At 35.7% G+C, this 20,797-nt stretch overlaps 1 protein-coding gene across 1 annotated transcript in view; it reads left to right on the plus strand.

Moving 5' to 3' along the window:
- The window catches only part of ADCY2 (adenylate cyclase 2), a 205,255-nt gene that overhangs the window by 141,312 nt on the left and 43,146 nt on the right, over positions 1-20,797 (plus strand). Inside the window, exons 8-15 of the mRNA XM_040076938.2 lie at positions 2,138-2,296; positions 2,675-2,807; positions 3,138-3,314; positions 4,637-4,680; positions 7,023-7,103; positions 11,252-11,321; positions 13,579-13,676; positions 19,677-19,761. Of these exons, the coding sequence (XP_039932872.1) occupies positions 2,138-2,296; positions 2,675-2,807; positions 3,138-3,314; positions 4,637-4,680; positions 7,023-7,103; positions 11,252-11,321; positions 13,579-13,676; positions 19,677-19,761 (847 nt within the window). The remainder of the gene's footprint in view (positions 1-2,137; positions 2,297-2,674; positions 2,808-3,137; positions 3,315-4,636; positions 4,681-7,022; positions 7,104-11,251; positions 11,322-13,578; positions 13,677-19,676; positions 19,762-20,797) is intronic.

The raw sequence follows: 20,797 nt of genomic DNA on the forward strand, positions 1-20,797 counted from the left end.
TACAATTACCTGTGAGCTAACCATGTGTCTGAAAAATGCAGAATGCTTACAAACTCAAATTTCATGTTGCATTAAGAAAAATACAGTCTTGATGAGTATTTTGACTGCCCAACCAGGCTGGGAATACAGACTATGCTGTGCTGAAGGATACCAGAGAAACAGGGGAACAGAGAACGAAATAAAGACAGGAAGTTTCAGATATGCTTCTGTAGGTAATGTCCTCTGGGGATGTGATAGCCTACATTCTTGAATGCATTCAGTGCCTGCATTGTCACAACTATTGTTCAAGGAGTTCAGGGGAGAAGAAGTGGTAAACCCTAATTCAGTCTAGAGTTACAGTGCTATTTAATGTCTTCTGTGGTTTCTTTAATTTGTGAGACAGAAGAAGACATTCAGTTCTGGTACAATTCTGCTTGCTTTCCTGCTTAACTCCTGAGAGCTTATTATAAAGCAGACCTTATTCAGTTTGCTCTGCAGAATATGGAAGGGCAGTCTATTGACAAGCACTCATAGAGGATAAATGTTCTGCTTCCATTTTGCCCAGCTTTTTAGAACACTATTTTTTAAAGCGCTAGGCTTGTGTCATACACCTTGTAGAGAGCAAAGTGGTGTTTGTGATTTGCAAACTGCTTACAAAGATCATTTACAGGCAATTCATTTTCAAGTGTGTCAGCTACACAAGAGCAGTGTAAAATGGCAATGTGAAAAGAAATACCAATAAACACTTGAGAGAGACAGACGGATAAAATACTTTCAGTCATGCTCTGTTACTTTCATTTCCCCCAAAAAAAAGCACTTGAGAATAACTGTTTAAATGCAGGATTTACCATATCAAATTAGGCCTGTTGTGTTCTGTGTTTTCTTTCAAAAAAAGAAAAGAAGAGAAAACTGTCACATTAATTAAATGATTCAGAGGGTACAGAGTTGATGATTCTCATCACTGACATCGGAAATGTTGCTAGAACTATGGACCTAGACTACGGAATACAGCAGCTATTTGGGTTCTTTATTCTGTAGTTTTCCATTAACACCCTGAATTTCTCCAAGTGTATGGGCATATTCCTTATTACTGGCTAGGTTTGGGTCCACATCAGTTGGGGTTTAAATATGTAAATCCAGTTAAGTTATGATCTTCCAATTTCTTAGAGCTGTCTAAGCCTGTAGATATCTGAATTAGTTTTATTACTCTTTACATATGTTGTTAGGTACCCATATGACAGATGTCTGGAAATGTCTCCCACCAGTGACTCAGAAGGACTGCTTCTGCAAAGATGAATGCCTATCTTACGTGCAGGGCTCTTCTGAGATTTGGGATGGGGTGAACAGATACTGAACTCAGCCACTGGAATGGTCAAAGGTTTACATCTGGACAGTGAGGGTAGCCTTTCATTCTCGGTATAATTTTTTAGTGGGTGCAGCATTCACTAAGCATGTGGAAGGTTGTTGAACCTATGTTCTCCACAGCCTGAATGGCACTGAGCACCTATCCCTAAAGAGTGTACAAGCCCCAGCCTGTGGAATATCCTGAGGTGCTCTGTTTTTCGTCCTTCCTCTCAGATACGGCAGATATGAGAGGGTCTCTGATGTAACTGTTAAGGTCTTTAGGTAGAAGGCTGTATCGCAGTAGTTCCAGACCTCTAAAAGCAGCAGTTGTAGAACAAAAACAATCCTTAAGTTCCACCATGAGACTAAACATTTCCACTACTCTTTGCTGCCCTCCCAAATAATTTCAGATGAATATCTGAAAAGAAGGAACTTCAGACACGGACCTGAGAATTAATATTTCTACAACCTTTTGCAAATATAGGTAATAGGAAAGGTAATATATAATCATAGCATTTAGAGAATGGAGGCAATGCTAAGAAGAGGTAAATGTTATTAGTGTTGTTACTGCTACTTTCATGGAATCATAGAAGGATAGAATGTTTTGGATTGGAATGAGCCTTAAAGACCATCTAGTTCCAACTCCCCTGCCATGAGCAGGGAAACCTCCCACTAGAGCAGGTTGCACTAAGCCCCATCCAACCTGGCACTGAGCACTTCCAGGGGTGTGCCATCCGCATAATTTGACTGGTAAATTACAAGAAAACAAAGGGCCTATTCTGTATATTAACAGAGGTTTTATTCCCAACTGCAGGAAAGTGAGAGATGCAACTGGAGTGGATATTAACATGCGCGTGGGAGTGCACTCTGGGAATGTGCTCTGCGGCGTTATTGGGCTGCAGAAGTGGCAGTACGATGTGTGGTCCCATGATGTTACGCTGGCCAATCACATGGAAGCTGGGGGAGTCCCAGGGTAAGACTCTTCTATGTTAACCTTTGGACACGTGGATTTTTTCAGTCATGGAGAAATGCATAGGCACCATGTCTTAAGCCATCAGCCTCCATGGAGGTGCCTGGCCTAATTCTTAGGTGCTGTCTTGGGAAGAAAAAAAACCCCCAAAACTGGAGCACTCAGTATTTCCTGTGATTTAAGGAGCATTTTCTTTTCTGGATGGAAACCTTGAGATTTATGTCCTTTAGAACTTCTAAAATTCAGATTAGACGTTCTACAAAAGAAGTGAACAGCAAATAAAAGGTGTATCCAAAAGCAAGTATAAAAGATTGATCAGGTTTAAATTATGCTTTTGGGTGGTATTTGTGACTTTGTCTTTCTTTTAAAATATAATTTCAGCCGTGTTCACATCACTTCAGTCACCTTGGCACATTTGAATGGAGCTTACAAAGTGGAAGATGGGGACGGAGATGTGAGGGACCCATATCTGAAAGAGCATAATGTCAAGACTTACTTCGTAATCAATCCTAAGGTTAGTAGTACTTTTATTTTGTAGCCAATCATACTTGTTTTTAAGCAGTTTTTAAGCACTAATCTCTTTATTGCATAATTCACTACAATAAGATATTGATCAGAGCTGTTACTGATGCCTACAAATATATAATGTTTGCAAATGTTTCCCGCTCTTCAGAAATAAGTCTCTGATATTTCCCAGCAATCTCATTAAGAATTGCATGTTCTTAGCATCTCTCCATTTACAAGTCCCTAATCATGGAGATCTGTGGTACCAGATGACGCACTGCTGCTTCAAAAGGTCATGAACACAAAGGCTGATAATCACCTTTTGTCCTCTGTCAACCAGGGAGAGAAGCGAAGCCCTCAGCACCACATTCGGCCTCGGAATACTCTTGATGGAGCCAAAATGAGAGCTTCTGTCCGCATGACCCGGTACCTGGAGTCCTGGGGAGCAGCCAAGCCATTTGCACACCTGCACCACAGGGACAGCATGACCACTGAAAACGGCAAGATAAGCACAACAGTAGGGGCCTACTTATGTCATTTTGTACAATATAGCAATATTTGAAAGGAAAAAGCTGCTCTGCTAAATACCTGATTATTTCTGGTGGAAGAACCTACGTGTAGCTGTACATGGCAAAAACCCAGTGAAGTTGCTGGAAGCTTTCCTATTGGAATGGGAATTTTGGGTTAGGTTCTAGGAAGCCATGTCTTCCTGTAAGTGCATCTCTGAATTATAAGGAGTCTGGGACACTTACTAAAGTACAAAATTTGACCCTCTGAACTCAGACCCCCCCCAAGTCACGGCATGCACAGTGGCTGCTCTTTGTCTTGTGGGAAGATATTTTGAATATAACTCCAGAATGCAACACCTTTAGGAAGGAAAACCTTTAGTACAGAGAAATCCCTAGAGATTTATTGACTGTTTAGCTGCATTCTCTATTTGGAACATGGCCAAACAGAGCAAAGGCTATGAAGTTAGAATAATCCCTGTGATACTTTGAATGGATTTTATTAAGAGTACTGCAGGATCCAAATCCATACTCACTGTAACATCTACCTTTTGAAGGTGCACCTACAATTCATTAGTTGTAGCTGAAGGCCTGAGTTTTAATGTACTATAACTCAGTGTTGTATATTTTAGAGTGAACAGATTTCTTTTTAATTTTGTTAGCACTGTTATACTGCTGTCAGTAAGATACTGTCAATCTACAGCTTGTACATTGCATTATCTTCTACTTCTTAAAAGAGAATGCACAATGGTAAAATCCAATAGTTTTCAACATTGGCATTCAGTTTTGCTCCTGTGCAGATGAGACATATTCTTGTTTAATAAATATAGTGTGTCAGAAGGTGGATTGTGACAGGTTCATTACAGGAAGTACCCAGCCACCACTATTAATCACTAAATAAATGTGGCTGTAATTGCTGCCCTTGCTATTAATTAAAAAATAATGACCATTGTCTGTATTTGGCCACACAGGTCTGTTTTTTTAAAAAAAACACTTATGAATGGTTTTTGCTGAAGCTGGCAAGAGTTTGGGCTACATCCAAACTGGCATTGAAGTCATTGTGGTAAAGCAAAATACTCTTGAATTCAGACTGTTGTATTAGTCTATCCTGTGTTTATACCGATAGATGAGTTTTATTCCAGGTCACTCCATCTTCACTTCTAGCTGTATTTTTCTTTTAGACAGTTTTAATGGGATGCTAAAAGTATTTACCCAGGAAACTTTTCTCCTTGCTTGACCCTGTTTTCAAGACTATTTTAAAAGCAATTTAATATTATTAAAGTCTACTATAATTAATAGGGATATTTTTGTTTGTTTGTTTGTTTGTTTTTAGGATGTTCCCATGGGGCAATATCATTTTCAGCGTTGCAGAGAGAGGTAAATCAATCTTAAAAAAAAAAAAATCCTTATTCATAGGAAGTCCATATAAATAAATATACATTGGTATGCTTTCAAATTTTGAGGGCTACTGCTCACACAGAGTGTTTTTTTAATGTATGTGCTGATACTTTTACATAAAGAAGGACAATGGAAACAGATTTGGCAGATGTGTTACTTAATGGATTGCCATTTCGCTTCCCAATAATACATAGCTTTATTCAGAATTAGTATGTTGGTGACCTACTACAAACCAGGTACTCTACCAGTGGGAAGAAAATTATATACAGGAAAATTGTGAGGAAGCCCAGAGAGGGGTATGAAAAGGGAAGATGAAAAGGGCTGTAATTTTTTTTTTTTCTTACAACAGCTAATAATATGTACTAAAAGTGACATTTTGTATATTTGTTAATCCCTTTGTATTTGTACCGTGGTTTATTATTTTAAAGTCTTTAATATGTTTGTAGTAGTAGTTATTCAAAAAGGTATTTTGTGGACTTTTATAATGCTTCTGCATTATAAAACACAAAATGTTTGCAAGATCACAATAGCTTTAAGTTTTTATGCTGCTACTTGATGCCTTGATGACAAGAACAAGATGGTGATATCATAAATACTATAAAGTCATTTAAATGAACCTTCTGAAAATTTGAATTGTTATTGTCTCTAGTTGCTGTGAAATTACCTAAAATATTGCTGAGTTCCAGAAGGTGAACAAATTTTGACTGAACATGCATGATATTAATGAAAAGAGTCTAATTCTAAAACCGCACATTTATATTTGGACAGTATGTCTGAGGAATTTCTATCAGTCAATGAAAGACCATTGGACTGTGGCACTTGGAAATAATGCAGTTCTTAAAGATTCTGAACTATTCTTGCTTTTGTGTTTCTAAATAACACTCCAGAATAGATTCAGAAGACACAAAAAATGTGTGTTGATACCATATTATTGAAGGAATTTCTTCCATTACTGGTGTTTAATTTCCATAGTGAGACAAACATGTACCTAGGATTCTAGACAAGCTAGTTAATCATTCTCACAGGATAGAGCTGCAATGATCATAAGCACTTTGAAAATCAGTATTTTATTAGAATATGAAAATGTAGGGTTTGAAGCCTGACTGTGGGCTTCTGTTTGTGAAAGTCTTAGCTCTTATGCATTACACAATAGTCTTATGTTGTTAAGGATCTGCCAAGAGAATTAACTGTGGTTGGAAAATGTCTCCTTGTCTGTCTGTGTATTTCTCCTAGATTGCTTCTGTGATTGATTTCTGTGAAAAATGAGTTTTAAGCACTTTCTTACTTTCTTTACACGTCTTAAATTCACTAGCATTGAATAGGCACAAAAACACTTGATTTTTTTTAAAGTTCCTGCAGGTAAACTAATACAATTGCTGTATTAATTTGAAACCTGCAGCAGGTTATCAGTTTTAGGGAAATAACCCAAAAATTTGGTGTTGAAAAAAATCCATGTTACCTTCAACTGGGTTCAATTTGTAGGTTAAGAATATTTTGGTGAGGAAAGAGTAAAATTTCAAATCTGACTAATTACTTCTTGGAAAACACTGGTTTTAAGTTAGCAGTGGACTTAAGTTTTTAAATACAGACATCATCTGTCAATATTTGAGTTTTCAAGGAAAGCACAACTACTTTTGTAGGATTGATGATGTTTGCAGCAATTTGTTAGCAAAGTTAAACACGTTGTGATGATCCTCTGTGGGGTTCATGCTGAATCCAGTCAAAAGTCAAGAAGCCTTTTTTATTGCAGATGAGTTACAAGACTCATAAATAGAGAAACATGATGTATGCTTAAAAATAATTTCAGGCAGTCTTCAATTTTCTTATAAAAAATAATAAAGTACTTCCAAGAAAAGAAAAGTTAGCAGGGTTTTGGTAGGGGATACCTATTATGCCTCAGTGCACTAGTACATTGTGCTCATCATACAATTATGACAAGATTTGTTTGTTTTTTTTTTTAAACCTGCAAGAAACAGCAATGCTTTATGAATTTGAGCATACTCCCATTCTTTTTCATGAATTCGTAACACTGTGAAAGACTCTCCTTAGACCAGAATTTCTTGAGCTCTCTTAGTTTTTATGAAATATTTTCTTGTGTTTGTATTGAAGTACTCCCTAATAGCTAAGCTCTAGATTTGTGAGTGTGTGTGTTTGTGCATGAGACTGTGGCTAATGATGATTTTTTAAGAGCTTATTATGAAGGTCATTGTGCCTGATGCCTATAGTTGCTATTGCAGTATAAATGTTTAAAAATTATGATAAACTCAAAAGATTATGATAGCTGTTGTTTTTGAAGTAGCTTCCCACATTTTTCATTTCAGAACAAAATCACAGAAAAGAAGATTTGAAGAAGAACTGAATGAGAGGATGATCCAAGCTATTGATGGAATCAATGCCCAAAAGTATGGCATTATCCTATATCCTTTGTTGTCTTTGTCCATTCCAACTTTGACATAAATGTGCAACAGAGGGCAATGTTTAATATTTTTTCTCCCGCATGCACATCAAGTCTGAAAACAGTAAAGGCGTCACCAATACTGGCGTAGGAAGCCCTGCACATTTTGAAGATAGGCTGTAAAGTAACATTTTCTACTATATGAGATAAGACAGTGCCTGTGAATCATGGTGTGACGGAGGTATTGACTTGTCTTGATCTTCCTGGCAAAGGGAGTTTGCTTCGTAACTGTGTCTGTAGACTCATGGCTGTAACACTACAGATTTATCTTACCTGAGGGCAGAGAAGTAAGACACAAGAAATCACTGGCTCAGGAATCAGAATGATGTGAAAATTGATGCTTCCTAATTGTCACAGAAACCATTCCTCAGGATTAGAAACTTTCCATAAAACCATAATTTAATATCTCTCAATTAGTTGGTTTCTTAGAAAAGGCCAATCTTGATGGTGTGTTCAAATTGCTGGGCAGGACAACTTGCCATTTTTTTCTGTGTCCTAGGAAGAGCTGGAGGTAATATAATGTTTTCTGTTTCCTGGTGAATAGATAAGGCTAGAAAGAAATCAATTCCAGTCCAAAATACATGTTCAAGCTTCTTATATTTCTCTGATGAAATAAGGGAATTGCCATTCAAAAATGTGGACAATGATTGTGATGAATTACATGTTTCCCCCACTACTTCTATTACTCAGAATCTTAATCAGCTGAGTATTACACCTAATTATTAAATGTTCATATGTCATGTTTTGGCACTTTTTTCATCTTTTAGTCCTATTAAATGGTACTTGGATGTAGGAAAATGTTTTTCAGTAATTTTAGAAGAGTGTTGATATTTATAGGTCATAGAACACAGTGAAATAGGGTAGGTCATATGATAGGCAAAGCATTTTGATTATATTAGACTTGCCTAAAACAGCTATATGAATTTTGGTAGATTTTTTGTTTCTTTAGGTACACTTGCTCTGATAAAAGGATTTCAAAAATGATGTTTTGATGTCAAAAGTAAAGCATCTGTATAAATGCATTAAACTGTTGGTGTGACCCTACTGTACATTGTTTTATCTTAGACAATCCCTGTTTTATCTAATTAGTACATAAAATTCAGAGAAATTTTATAAATTTCTCTGAATAAAAAAGGGGATAAAAAAGGTTTCTGAAAAACTTTTGTTGTATTTTGTGAATTACATGGGAAATTGCAGAAAGAAAAGAAATTATCTTATATATCAGAAAGTCAGAGTGTCACCTTCCAAAACCAGATCCTCTACCTAGCTCTGTATTGATTTGCTGAATGAATCTCTTAAAAGCAATGATTCAATTGATTAAATCTCAGGAATAAGTTATAAAAAGTGCTGATTCCTCAAACATCAAAGTAATTCAATAATATTTTGGCTCTGTGAAGGCTAAGCACAAAAAAAAAAAAGTAAATAAAATATTTCTTACATTTAGGACACAAAGCCAATCACTTTTTTTTTTTTTTTCCTTCATTATTGTGCATATTTTTTGTGCCTCAATTTTTCATCTCTAAAATAAAAATAACGTAATCTAGCGTGAATGAGTGGTTGTGAAACTAAACAAAACGTTTAGTGAATCAAGGAGAAAAAAATTAAGAAAGTCTATGAGAAAACAGACATTTCTAAATGGTTTTAAGTGTAACATTTGGATTGTATGGCAAATAGGTCTAAGACTGAATGAAGAAAATTTAAAAAATCATTGATGCAAGAGTGAGGGAAGAACAAAGAGCTTCTGTGCCTTAGCCATTAGGGTATAACATCTCACTTTCTCTGTGGGTTTCCTTGTATCTTGAACAAAGCATCCCTGGCTCAAAGTGCCTGTCCTGCACAGGCTGGGCATGAGAAGCCCTAGCTAAGCCATCCCAACTTGGCGTTGAGGGAACTCCTGCAGGACATGAGATGCAGGGATGGCCAGCTGCTACCCAAATATAGACGCTACAGAGGGGGCTAAAGGAAAGCAAACTGGTCTTTGGAGAGTAGGTTGCTGTGTTAAAGGGGCACAGTCTGTATACTCTTTTTTCCTTTAAGTCACAGTGGCTGCTGTGTTCTATTCATAATTCCTTGCTGTACATTGTCAAGTACTACAAGCCCTATGAAACCACACAGCTCTGTGGATACAGGCAGAATTCAGATGTCTGTCTGTGTTGTTCCTGGAATTGCAAAAGAATTTGAGCCAAACTTTGGTACCATGTCTCCCAAGAGACATGTCCTCAGGTACTTGCAGATACTTTGGCAATTTTCAGACTCATCAAGGAGTCAGGCTGAAGGCCGAATTTTTCAGCCCTTTTGTCTGTGTGACTTTGTGCTCTCTCTTTTGCACTCAAACTCCCCTTCTATTTGTGTTGCACTGTTTCCCTCCTCTCACACCTTTCAGTGTCTGCTATGTAGAATCAGTAGAGTTTTTCTCCGAACTTTTAAGAAAAACTAAAAGCTTCTGAAAACATGAGCTTGTAATGTGGAGTATGAGGCAGCACGTGCTCTAAATGGCACTCCTGACTTCACATGCGATCAAGTGTGTAACCAAATTGGGCCCTTGGGAGTAGATCTGCAGAGAGAACTTTTTAGCAGTGTGCTGATGGTAATTAAATCAATCCGCCTGTCAAATACCATAAGAAAAAAACATGAGATTATTTAACTATTTGGGAAAGATGGTTACTTCTTGTTTAACTTCTGTAACTAAATGGAAAAAAAAACCTTTAATTTTCACAGTTTATCAAAAATATGAAATGTTTCAGAAAACTAAATGTTTTTTTTCTGGTAAATTACAGCTGAACCGAAACAAAATTGTGCGATATGTACACCCGCCTTCCAGCTCCCTTTCTTCTCAAAATCCTAACACACCTATCACACACCAAGCAGATGGGAACCATTGCAGAGCAAAATGAGAAATATATTTTTGAATTAAGCATTCTGAGAACTGAACATGTTTACAGACCCTTTTTTTTTAATGCAACTGATTGCACAGGAACAGGGGCAGTCTCCCAGGCAAGCCAACAAATATTTTCCATTTCACAAATTAAAGCAAATAGCTTACACTCCACTCTGTCCACTCATGTTCTCCTGGACTTTAATTTAGATGTTCCACTGTGGTTCACTGCTGCCACTTATTTGCATTACAGACTGCCAGTTGAGACATTCCCTTTAATTTAGAAGGCATTAGCTACACTACTAGTTTAGAGCCTAATTTAAAGTTATTGCTGGAGAGGTTGGAAAAAAAATCTCAGTCCCTGCTACTATTGTTCAAGTTCAAGTACTGCATGTCCACAGAACTAATCTGTTTAATTAATTTTTGTTTACAAATTTGCCTTGTGCTCTTGCGGTACAAGCAGCCAAACCCTCTTGACATTTAAATATTCTATATCTTTTTGAATGTCTATTAAAATAAATGTAGACTTTCGTATTAAATCATCTCATTTTGTAAAAGCTAAGTTATGTCAAGATTCACTTAGTTTAAAATAGATTTGTTGTTTCAATGCAAGTATTTATGCTGTCTCTCATGTTAAAGCAGGGAAGGTTTTATAATCAGCAAAAAGATTGAAATCTACCTCTATAGTACAGGGCTGTGGTCAAGAGAATGAAACAGTTCAAAGACAAAATCCCTCCCCTTTTCTTAATGATGTTTGTTACATTTTTGTTTGAATAGGAGTTTGTGAAATGTAACTGACCTACCCACCACTCCTGCACGTTGTAACAGTGCCCTTCATGGAGGTACCTTCTCAAGGCCTGTTTTTCGTCTCAGGTCCTCTTCTGTCCACTGGATATACTAGAGTATTTTGGACATGAGTGGAATATCACTGTTAGAATTCCATCATATAAATCTCTCCATTGATTCTCCTTAGGCATGATCAACAAAAAACAGTTGTTCATCTGAGTCTTTTTTCGTGTGTACTTAAGCAATAGAAGCCAAAAAGGAGAGGGGATTTTCAGTCTCCACTTTTACTGTCACTGAAATTCACCATATACACTGAAATACACATGAACTTGCCTAATTCCAACTTATTTTCTTACTTTGCTGCATTTCCGTAATAGAAAAGGACAGGGCTACTTTCTTCCTATGTCAGTGATAATGTTCCTTCTCTGTTCTAGGCAGTGGCTTAAATCTGAAGACATTCAGAGGATATCACTTCTTTTCTATAATAAGACTCTGGAAAAAGAAGTAAGTTATTTTGAATAAGTTCAATAAATCAGGCCTTTTCATTGTTTTATGGCCTGGTGGACCTTGAGTGTTTCTCTACACACTGACACAGCTTCAAGCAGGAAGTCTGGAGAGTTGCCTCTTTCTGCTTTCTCATGAGCATAGAGCAGCTGATGGCTGAATAGCTGTGCTGTCCTTGGGGGAAGTAAGAGGTAGGCTGGGCCACAACTGGCTGTATAAATTGGGAATTTGGTGAGAAGGGCCTAGAGGAAGTATTGTCATGTTGTGCTCATACTGTCCGGCAAGTATCCTCTGTGTCCCATGCGGTGGTTGAATACATGCGTAATAATTTTTATATCTTTCAATTCAAAGCATCTAAAATTATTTCCAGATTGTTTCACAGCTCAGCAGAATAGGTGTTATGGCCAGCTGACAAAGGCATATGTTGCTGGGCAATGCATTGGCGTGGAAAAGGTTTCAAGGCTCCTTGAGCCTGTTTTGAAGACTTCCTAAGAGAGAAAAAGCAAGACCTGGTGTGGCCACATCCTTAACGTTTGGGGGTTCACTGATTGGATCAAAGTCGTGCCTGGCAGCACATGAGATTTTAATGTGGATGTTACTAACCAATGCATTCTGAAAGAGAACTTAGAAAAATGTCATATGTGTACTTAGGACAATGACTTGGGAGAAAATTTGTGAGCTGAGTCAATGCTCCCAGTAGAAGTCTAATGTCTTGATGTAGAATGCTGTGGAACAGCAAAGAGCTAATTGTTATTTTTGGATCCAGCTTTTTAATTTTTTTTTTCTGCCTTTTAATGACTCACCAGTCCAGTCTTGGCTTTAAAGAACTTAGTAAGTAGTCTGCTTTTGATTTAACAGAAGCATTTCTGACCCTTTGGGACCTGAAAGTACAGAAAGATAATAAAGCAAAATAATTGTTTAACCTGAGGAGTGCCCTCATTAGGAAATGCCTGGAGAAGTGTGAAACAGTGAAACAAATTTAAAAGTAGATTGTATTCTGTGAAATTTTAATAGCAGCTCAAGGTTCAACATTGTTGAATAGGACCACTACAAACATATTCAACAGGTGGAAAAGCAGAACTTGTTTCAAAGGTACCCAACAAGCAAAGACATATTTGTGCCTTGTAGTTCAGTTAGATAAATAATAAGAATTGCTTTTAATTTGTCATACAGTTCAAAAGTGAAAAAAGTTGTTGGTTGAAGAAGTGAGTTTCCACATATTCATGTAAAACTTGAATTCACTGGTTTCATAGGCAGAACTTGGCATTAAGCACAGACACACAGCTGTGTGCTTGCAGTTGGAAGGCACAGCTCATGCACTTTCCGTTTTCTGAAATTTGCATCTCCAGCACTTTGTGAAAATAATCTTTGGTGGTTTTTTCTAGTAATTAAATCTTGAACTTTTTTTCCTTTGGAAAAAACCCAAAACCCTAAGATAGGGTAAGAAACTTTAATTGCTACTTAGATCATTTCCCTTTGAGTACTTAATTGGTTTCAGCCTAGATATATCTATCTCAAATAACAGAGCAACTCTGATAAATATTTCATTGCTTAATTCTCATGTCTCTAGACAGACTAATTAGAGATAAATAGATTTTTCTCATGACAAAACAGATCAAATTGACTCTCTCCTAAGAATATCAAGTGTTTCGTAGTAACAGTGGACATAGGAGGCCTTTTAACAAAGACATAAAGTATTTTAATTGAAGTAATAATATAGGTTCAGTAAATATCAGTGTAGTTGCTAGCTATGCCCTGTAGCACAGCTTACACTTTGCTACTTTTTGTGCTCAGAAGTTTCCTGTCTAAATTAATATTGCATTTCTTATAACTTTTTTAGCCCATTCAGTATTTATCAATAATTGGAAATCAGTTTGAAGAATTAATCACAAAGAATTTTGGAATCTGTGAAGAATACTTGGCCATTCCTAGAAATATTTTAACATATGCCTTTTTTTTGGGGAAAGGGGATTTTTTGGTTAAACTTTTTATGATGAGTTTGGGATAGTCTGTTAAGTGGAGAAACAAGGCCAAACCATTTGACATTGGCTGTTCTTCAATAAGGAAAAGTACTAATGCTCTGTCTGATAATCCCTAGCCCTGTGTGAGTGGATGTGAAGTCATGGAAGAACAGGAAATTTACTGTTGCTAAAAGTTGCCTATATATATGTGCATCTTTAAGCTAAAAATTCAGTTGGGTGCTATTCCATCTGCTTTGGCAATTATGTTTTTAACATTTGCTTTTATTTTCTTCTAGTATCGAGCAACTACTCTGCCTGCATTCAAGTATTATGTGACTTGTGCCTGTCTCATATTCTTCTGCATTTTTGTGGTACAGATTCTGGTATTGCCAAAGTAAGTAATATTTAATATGCACTTGTTCCTATGTATATTTGCTCATTAGTGTAAAAAAAAAAAAAAAAGAAGTATAAGTAAAAAAAAATTAGACTTGTTAGTTTACAGATGTCAATTCACGGAAAATAAATTTAACAGAAAAGACTGGGGATTTCATTCAGTTTTCAAAGTTAAGCTTGTTTCTAATTTTAAACACTGTTGATAGTGTTATGCCAAGCATTACTTTAGTACAAATTCTTCATTCCTTTTAGTTTTTCTCTTTGCATTTAAAAATAAGTGTGACACTTGGACATCGGAGTGAGACAAAATGAATTGCAGAGCTGGAACTGTGATAAATGTATTATCATATCACTATGATAATACTGCTATACTAAGCATGAAAACAGAGCATTATTAATAATAAATTGTAAATTTATAAAATTAATTTTAGAATATTAAAATCCATTTCTAGAATAAACCTTTTAATCAGAATTTGTATATTATGAGATGATTTATATTTGTGCTTATTCTAGAAAGGCTGAAAACTGGAAGACAATTCCAATATAGGAAGTTTTATTAGATTTGTTAAAATTAAATTTTGCGGTTGATTGTTTATATACAGTGGAAAGTCGGTGTTTGTTTTATAGTAATTATTTCTAAAGCCGACACTTCATATTCCCTGTCATACTGTAATTTTTAACTCATAATCCTTTCTCCTGTAGAGTACTTTCAGGATTTTTACTTATAACCACAGCTGAGTGATTGGTCTTGTTCTGTAGTATTTACTCACATTTTAGTGCAAAGCCAGAAGGAACTGTTATGACATTATATATTGACTTGCCATGCTTATGTATAAAGTTTTATGGATTTCTATTCAGGTGTTATTGAATCAGTTTTCCAGTAAATTTCTAAAATGGAGGCACAAACCAAGGGACATTCTTCCAAGAATTCAGCAGTGTCCTGCCCATTGTTGAGTGTGACTTTGGTCATTATTAAAAATAGGAAATTAAGACACGTGGAAATTTTTATTTTACAAGCTTATACTGTATTTTGATAAATAAAGGAATTAATTCTTGTTTTATCACATCCCAAAAGCCAAAGGTGGATCTAACTCCTCCCGGCCAGCAGTATGATTTTTTAATCTGTTTTTGGTTTTGATTTCAGTCATGAAAATTAGTCTAGATTTATCTTCTCTCTTACATGTAGTCAGATATTAATTTTCTTCTATCCTTACTATGGTACTTAAGCCAATTGTTTAGCTTATTAAAATATATCAGAATATTAGTGAAATCTAGGGAGCTGTATTCAGCTAAGGAAAATGTCTTCCAACTTTGCTGGTATTTCTGGTATTCCTAAAATCAGATCAAAATACATTGATAAATGCTTTGTCATTTTCATTACCAAAATGTTAAGTGTCTTATGATCCTTTTATAGGGCTGCATATTAAATTGCAAAAGCCAAAGTGTAAAATCAGGTATTACCAACATGATTGGTATTCAGCTTCAGGTGGTCTGTGGATTATATTAATAGATAAAAAAATGGAAGACAAAACACCTGCATCTTTTCTGGAAAATTGGAGGCATTGCAAGTTAAAACAACAATAACAACAAAAGCTGAAAATCACCAGTGTATATAGTAATCACAAATACAATGTAAATTGAACATACTCCCATGCTGCAAATGTTATTTTCTACTAAACTTCTATCTACCCTTTTTATTTTCTTCCAAAAGTTCTACAAAGTTTTTAAGTGGTAGTCTAATGAAGACAGGGAGATGAACTAAATCTGTCACTGGATTTTATTAATTCACTATTCCATTAATCTGGTTTTGCAGTAGTGTATTATTGATTTCTGTGCAGGCTGCTACTTAAAAGTAGATTTGGAGATACTTGATGATGGACAACATCCAGCAAGTTGCAAGTACTAAGTAATACCTTCAATATCACAAGATAATTTTTTCAAGGCTGAAATAATTTATTAATGTTTTAATTTTCTTGGAGTCAATAAAGTGATGTGGTGTTTTAATAATAAGCTTTTACACAAAGTGGTAATTATAAATTTAATCAAGAAGACAATATCTTGGGGTGAAACGTATGATGAGTAGGTCTTCATTGGCATTAAAATGAAAGCAAATCTTTATCATTACATTTCCTTGGAACAGGCCTGCAGTGGCTCTCTAGAATTCTCGGTTTACCAAGTGAGAGAAGTATCTCTATTAATTCACAGCAACCTTGCACTCTTTATTTAAGCAAACAGAATTGGTACTAACATGGAATTGGTAGTGTTGGTTTTTTGAAATGTAGACTGGTGAATTGATGAAAGTATATTTCTATTGAACATGAGGTACTTGTATTCAAGTAAGGGATTGTATTTAGGCTACATTTAAGATTCTTCCCTAATCTTCACTCTTTGAGGCTGTTGTGTACAGGAAACTGTGTCCTCTTGTTCTGAGTCATGCCAAACTAACAGTCATGGTAAGGAGGCCTTCACATAATATTTGTGATCAAGCACAACTGAATTTCTTCATAGGAAAATAGTACTTAGAAAGTTTGTCCAAAAGCAGGCACGTAAGATATAATAAGATGATATAAGTGAAAGGAAGCCATCCTTACTAGCTATTTTTCTGCTGTATTAAAACAAACAAACACCAAAAATTCAAGTGGAATTATAAAACTGAGCTGATATTGTTTTAACATTGAAACTGCCATACAGTCTCCATAACTATTGAATCTTTTGATGGCTTAGTAAAACTATCAATTCCTTTAAGAAATAAATAACTAATATTAGATATCAAAAAAGTCTAAATTCAGGATTGGCTTGTATAATTATCAGTTGCAGTGGCTTCATTGTGATTTTATCACCTCAAGAGAATTTGCAGTGCTATCATTCAGAACATGGGTAAGAATTATCTACAAACTAAGGAAATTCTCTGCATTAAAGGACATGTGCCAAATGTCACATACTTTCCTAAAAGTTACAAAATTGTAGAAAAAAACCCACATTCTTTTCTGCATTTTTCAGTGTCTTTATCTTCATCAATAAATTTGTTTTTCAATGAAATAGTTACCGATGAGTTATACATAAGCATATTTTTTTCCAATCTCGTACCGCTGATAAAAATGAATCGTTCAAATCAGATATTTCCTTATAAAACCAGAAAAATGCAAATTTAGCTAAGATCATAAATTATTTAGACATGGAACTACCTGAAACTTGAGAAGTTCTCATATTATTTCCTCATTTTTAAACTGTCCGTCTGTAGGTTATGGTCAAGGGTTGTGCTGTTTGGGTTTCTGGTGGGGAACTGTAGCACAGAGCAGAATGAGGTCATTCCTTGAAGCATAGAAGAGTCAGGTGAAAACTTACCTGGCTTATGCAATTTCAGGTGCTCCTCTGACTATATATTTTGCCTGAATATGTCAATGCAATGCATCTGATAACTCTTTGACAACAAAATCAAGGTTAGTTTACTAATCTGTACTGTACTGGTTTTATAATGTTCCAGTGACAAAAAATGAATCATATTATGTTTTCCTATGGACATTGCCTCAAATGAGACTTGTTTATGGTGGCACTTAATTTTTAGCATTTTGCTTCCCTTTGTGGCATTTTCAGCCCACTTCTTTTCTTCTAGGAGCAGCATGAAACTATTTTGTCTTAGCTTAAGTGAAACAGAAGTCTTGCTCTTCCCAGAAAAGAAGAGGGTGTGGGGAGCAAAAATACTACGGGTTTTTTTCTCTGTTTTCCCCGCTCAAATCTGGATTCTAAGATACTACTTTTTATTACCCTCAGTCTTTTTCTCTTTGTCCTGTTCACCTTGCTGTGTAATTCTTGTCCTCCCTCAATAACATCATTGATTATGTGAAACAGCTACAAAGACCTTTTGTTCTTGCCTGTTGCCCGGGAGATTAAGTACTCTTTGCATAAGCTCTCTTTATGCCGTGTTAATTTTATTTTCCTTGCTCTCCAGTTTCTCTCATAAACATCTTCATTTCTTCTTCTAAAAGGATGCACTCAGAACTTGACTGATAAGGCTATTCTTGTGTTGAGTCATTTTTTAAGGTGTGCAGGCCCCTTTTTTGTATTCTTCATATAAGAAAAAGAATAGTTATATTTTGAAATGTAGGAAAGGTTCCTTGAATGTTAATGGAGAGCATATATGATTGGAAGTCTTTATGCATATGTGAAAAATAAACCTGCTTCTTTTCTAGCTGGCTTTGGTTTTAGTTTCCTAGGTTGTTTTTTGGGTTTTCTCTTTTCTTTTCTTTTCTTTTCTTTTCTTTTCTTTTCTTTTCTTTTCTTTTCTTTTCTTTTCTTTTCTTTTCTTTTCTTTTCTTTTCTTTTCTTTTCTTTTCTTTTCTTTTCTTTTCTTTTCTTTTCTCTTCTTTGTCTATTCTGTTACTTATGAGATTTTCAATTCCTAAGAGTAGAGACTAGTTTTAATACTCTGATGTACAGCTTACTGTCTCAGTTTCAATGAGAAAATCTTGGAGAACGTGTATTCATAAGCAATAATGATCTTCAAAAGACTTTTTAAAGAAATATTATTTCATGATGAGTATATGTTATGAATTGCCAGTTGTTTCTTTTTCGTCAGCTGTGCACATCAGCCCCAAATCTGATGATTAACACTTAATATATAAGAAGTTCTCTGAATGACTGGCAGGGAATCTCATCAGTTACTCTCCAAAATGCTTTTAATGGCATCAGGTTGTTTGGTGACGTTAATGCTTTTTTGTTCTTTCCTGAAAATATTTTATATAGCACTGTTGTTAAAACCAATCAAAATGTTTCTTAATATTTCTGGTATATAATGTCTGATATAGTAAGATGTTTGCTGAGGCTCAAAGGAGTTGAGAAATATTTTCTAATTCTGTAAAAGTGTCAAATCTGGGGTTAAACCTGAAAGCAGGTACTCAGGTGAGGGATTTCATGACTGCATCTAGCTCCTATGCTTAAACAATCCAGTCCACCCAGAGCTTCTGGTCTTCTTTTGGCATTCATTAAACACAGTGAGGTTCCACTGCATCTTTCCCTAGGCAGCTGTGATGAGAAGTTCTCACATTGTGCCTGATGGAGCAATTGTACTCTACTGTGGTACTCCTATAGAGAGAATTCCGCATTTGCGGAGGGAAGGAGGGAAGGAGGGAAGGAGGGAAGGAGGGAAGGAGGGAAGGAGGGAAGGAGGGAAGGAAGGAGGAAGGAAGGAAGGAAGGAAGGAAGGAAGGAAGGAAGGAAGGAAGGAAGGAAGGAAGGAAGGAAGGAAGGAAGGAAGGAAGGAAGGAAGGAAGGAAGGAAGGAAGGAAGGAAGGAAGGAAGGAAGGAAGGAAGGAAGGAAGGAAGGAAGGAAGGAAGGAAGGAAGGAAGGAAGGAAGGAAGGAAGGAAGGAAGGAAGGAAGGAAGGAAGGCTGGCACAGATTTTTACTGAATCCCTGTTTGCTGAGTATCCAGGGATGCTACTTTGGCTAGACCTCCCTATTTATAACACACAAGAAAAGAGTGAACGGTAACACTGAGTGAGAGTGATCGGCATCACAGATATCGCAGATATAGCAACTTCTGAAAATGGACATCACTGACCTGTGTGGTTTTCTGCCTTTTAGGGGTGAATGTACAATACCAGCAAGTTTATTTTGTAGGTCTATTAGGCCCTTATATTATTATAAAACCAATAACAAAAAAGTAAAGCAATAAGGATCTTTAGTCTTCCTAAAGTTGAAATAAAACAAAGCATTGCTTCTGTTAATGTACTCTGTCTTTATATGTGAGGAAACTATTAGCTTCTCATGGTAATAACTTCACAAGACAGAGATAATTTAATTCAAGCATTTCTGAACTGAGAAAATGGCAGGGGAAATGCCTGTTTTGGGGTGAGGTTTGGTATTCGTTTTCCATGGTATTGTTGTTTGGAAGTTGCATCTTGCATGCAGTAATTTTTCATATCATCCGTATTATAGACAAAGAAATGTCAAGTTACAAATGTGCAACAAAGAAATTAATACCTGTTTTCCTTTTCTTCTAGAACATCTATTCTTGGAATTTCATTTGGAGCCGCATTTCTCTTGCTTTCCTTCATTTTGTTTATCTGTTTTGCTGGGCAGCTTTTGGTAGGTATTCAAGGAAATCTAATCCATTTGTTGATGGTTTCTTTGAGATAACATATTCTGATTTTGCCAAGTCACTCTGCCTTTGCAGAATAACAGTTAAAGCAAAAGGATTTGCATGCTCAGTCTTCTGTGGACATTGTTTTCTCCATGTTGTTTTTTTTTGTAAAACATCCTGATTTTCTGAAAAGCAGAAAATGCCAATGCAGTGGTTGTATTGACACTAATATTCTATTTCTCATATGAAGCTGGATCATGTGAGAGGTTTTCATTATTGTTTGATAGATTGCTTTTTCAAATTATTTTTGCTATTGTGCTTACAGGAGATGACTCATCTTATGAGTGCTTTAATTTACAGGACTGTGTATTTGTATAAGACCATTTTCTAAGTTTAAAGAATATTTCAGCATAACAAATTCATTTGAAATATAAAAATATTTCAGTAAATTTCCCATATTATCACTGAGTGGTCCAAGCATTATTATAATACCTATTAATGTAATATTGTGCTGAATTTGAGAATTTAATTCAATATTTGGGCAAATCTTTCAGCCTTTCAGCATGTCCCTCTTTCTGTTCTCAAACAGATCCAACACAGGACTTCACCTATAATAAGGATAAGGAGTTTCTGGATTTGTATAAAAGTGAATGCAATCTGAATGTGGCATCCCCACTTCTCCTCTGTCTTTGCATAAGCTCACACAGAGAAAACAGAAAGATCTTTTATAAAAAAAGCAGATGGGAAAGGCAATTACTTCAATGTGCAGTAAAACAGTATGACAAGGTAGTTAAAGAAAGAAACAGAGGAAGTAGATTTTTATAATTTCTCTCTCTTCTCTTCTGAGGCTTGTAATTAACCAGGACATGCTTTTAAGAAAATATAATTAATATACATTTCAGTTATCTTTCTAATAAGTTAGGAATGCTGCCACTGCACAGGAATTAATCTGAAATATAATGCAATGATATTCCTAAATATATTTAATCATTAGAGTGAGGTTGTAGAGGTATTGCTATTACTTAACAGCAAAAATTGTTT

The sequence above is a fragment of the Hirundo rustica genome, chromosome 1, assembly GCF_015227805.2.
Source record: "Hirundo rustica isolate bHirRus1 chromosome 1, bHirRus1.pri.v3, whole genome shotgun sequence".
Classification (NCBI taxonomy): domain Eukaryota; kingdom Metazoa; phylum Chordata; class Aves; order Passeriformes; family Hirundinidae; genus Hirundo; species Hirundo rustica.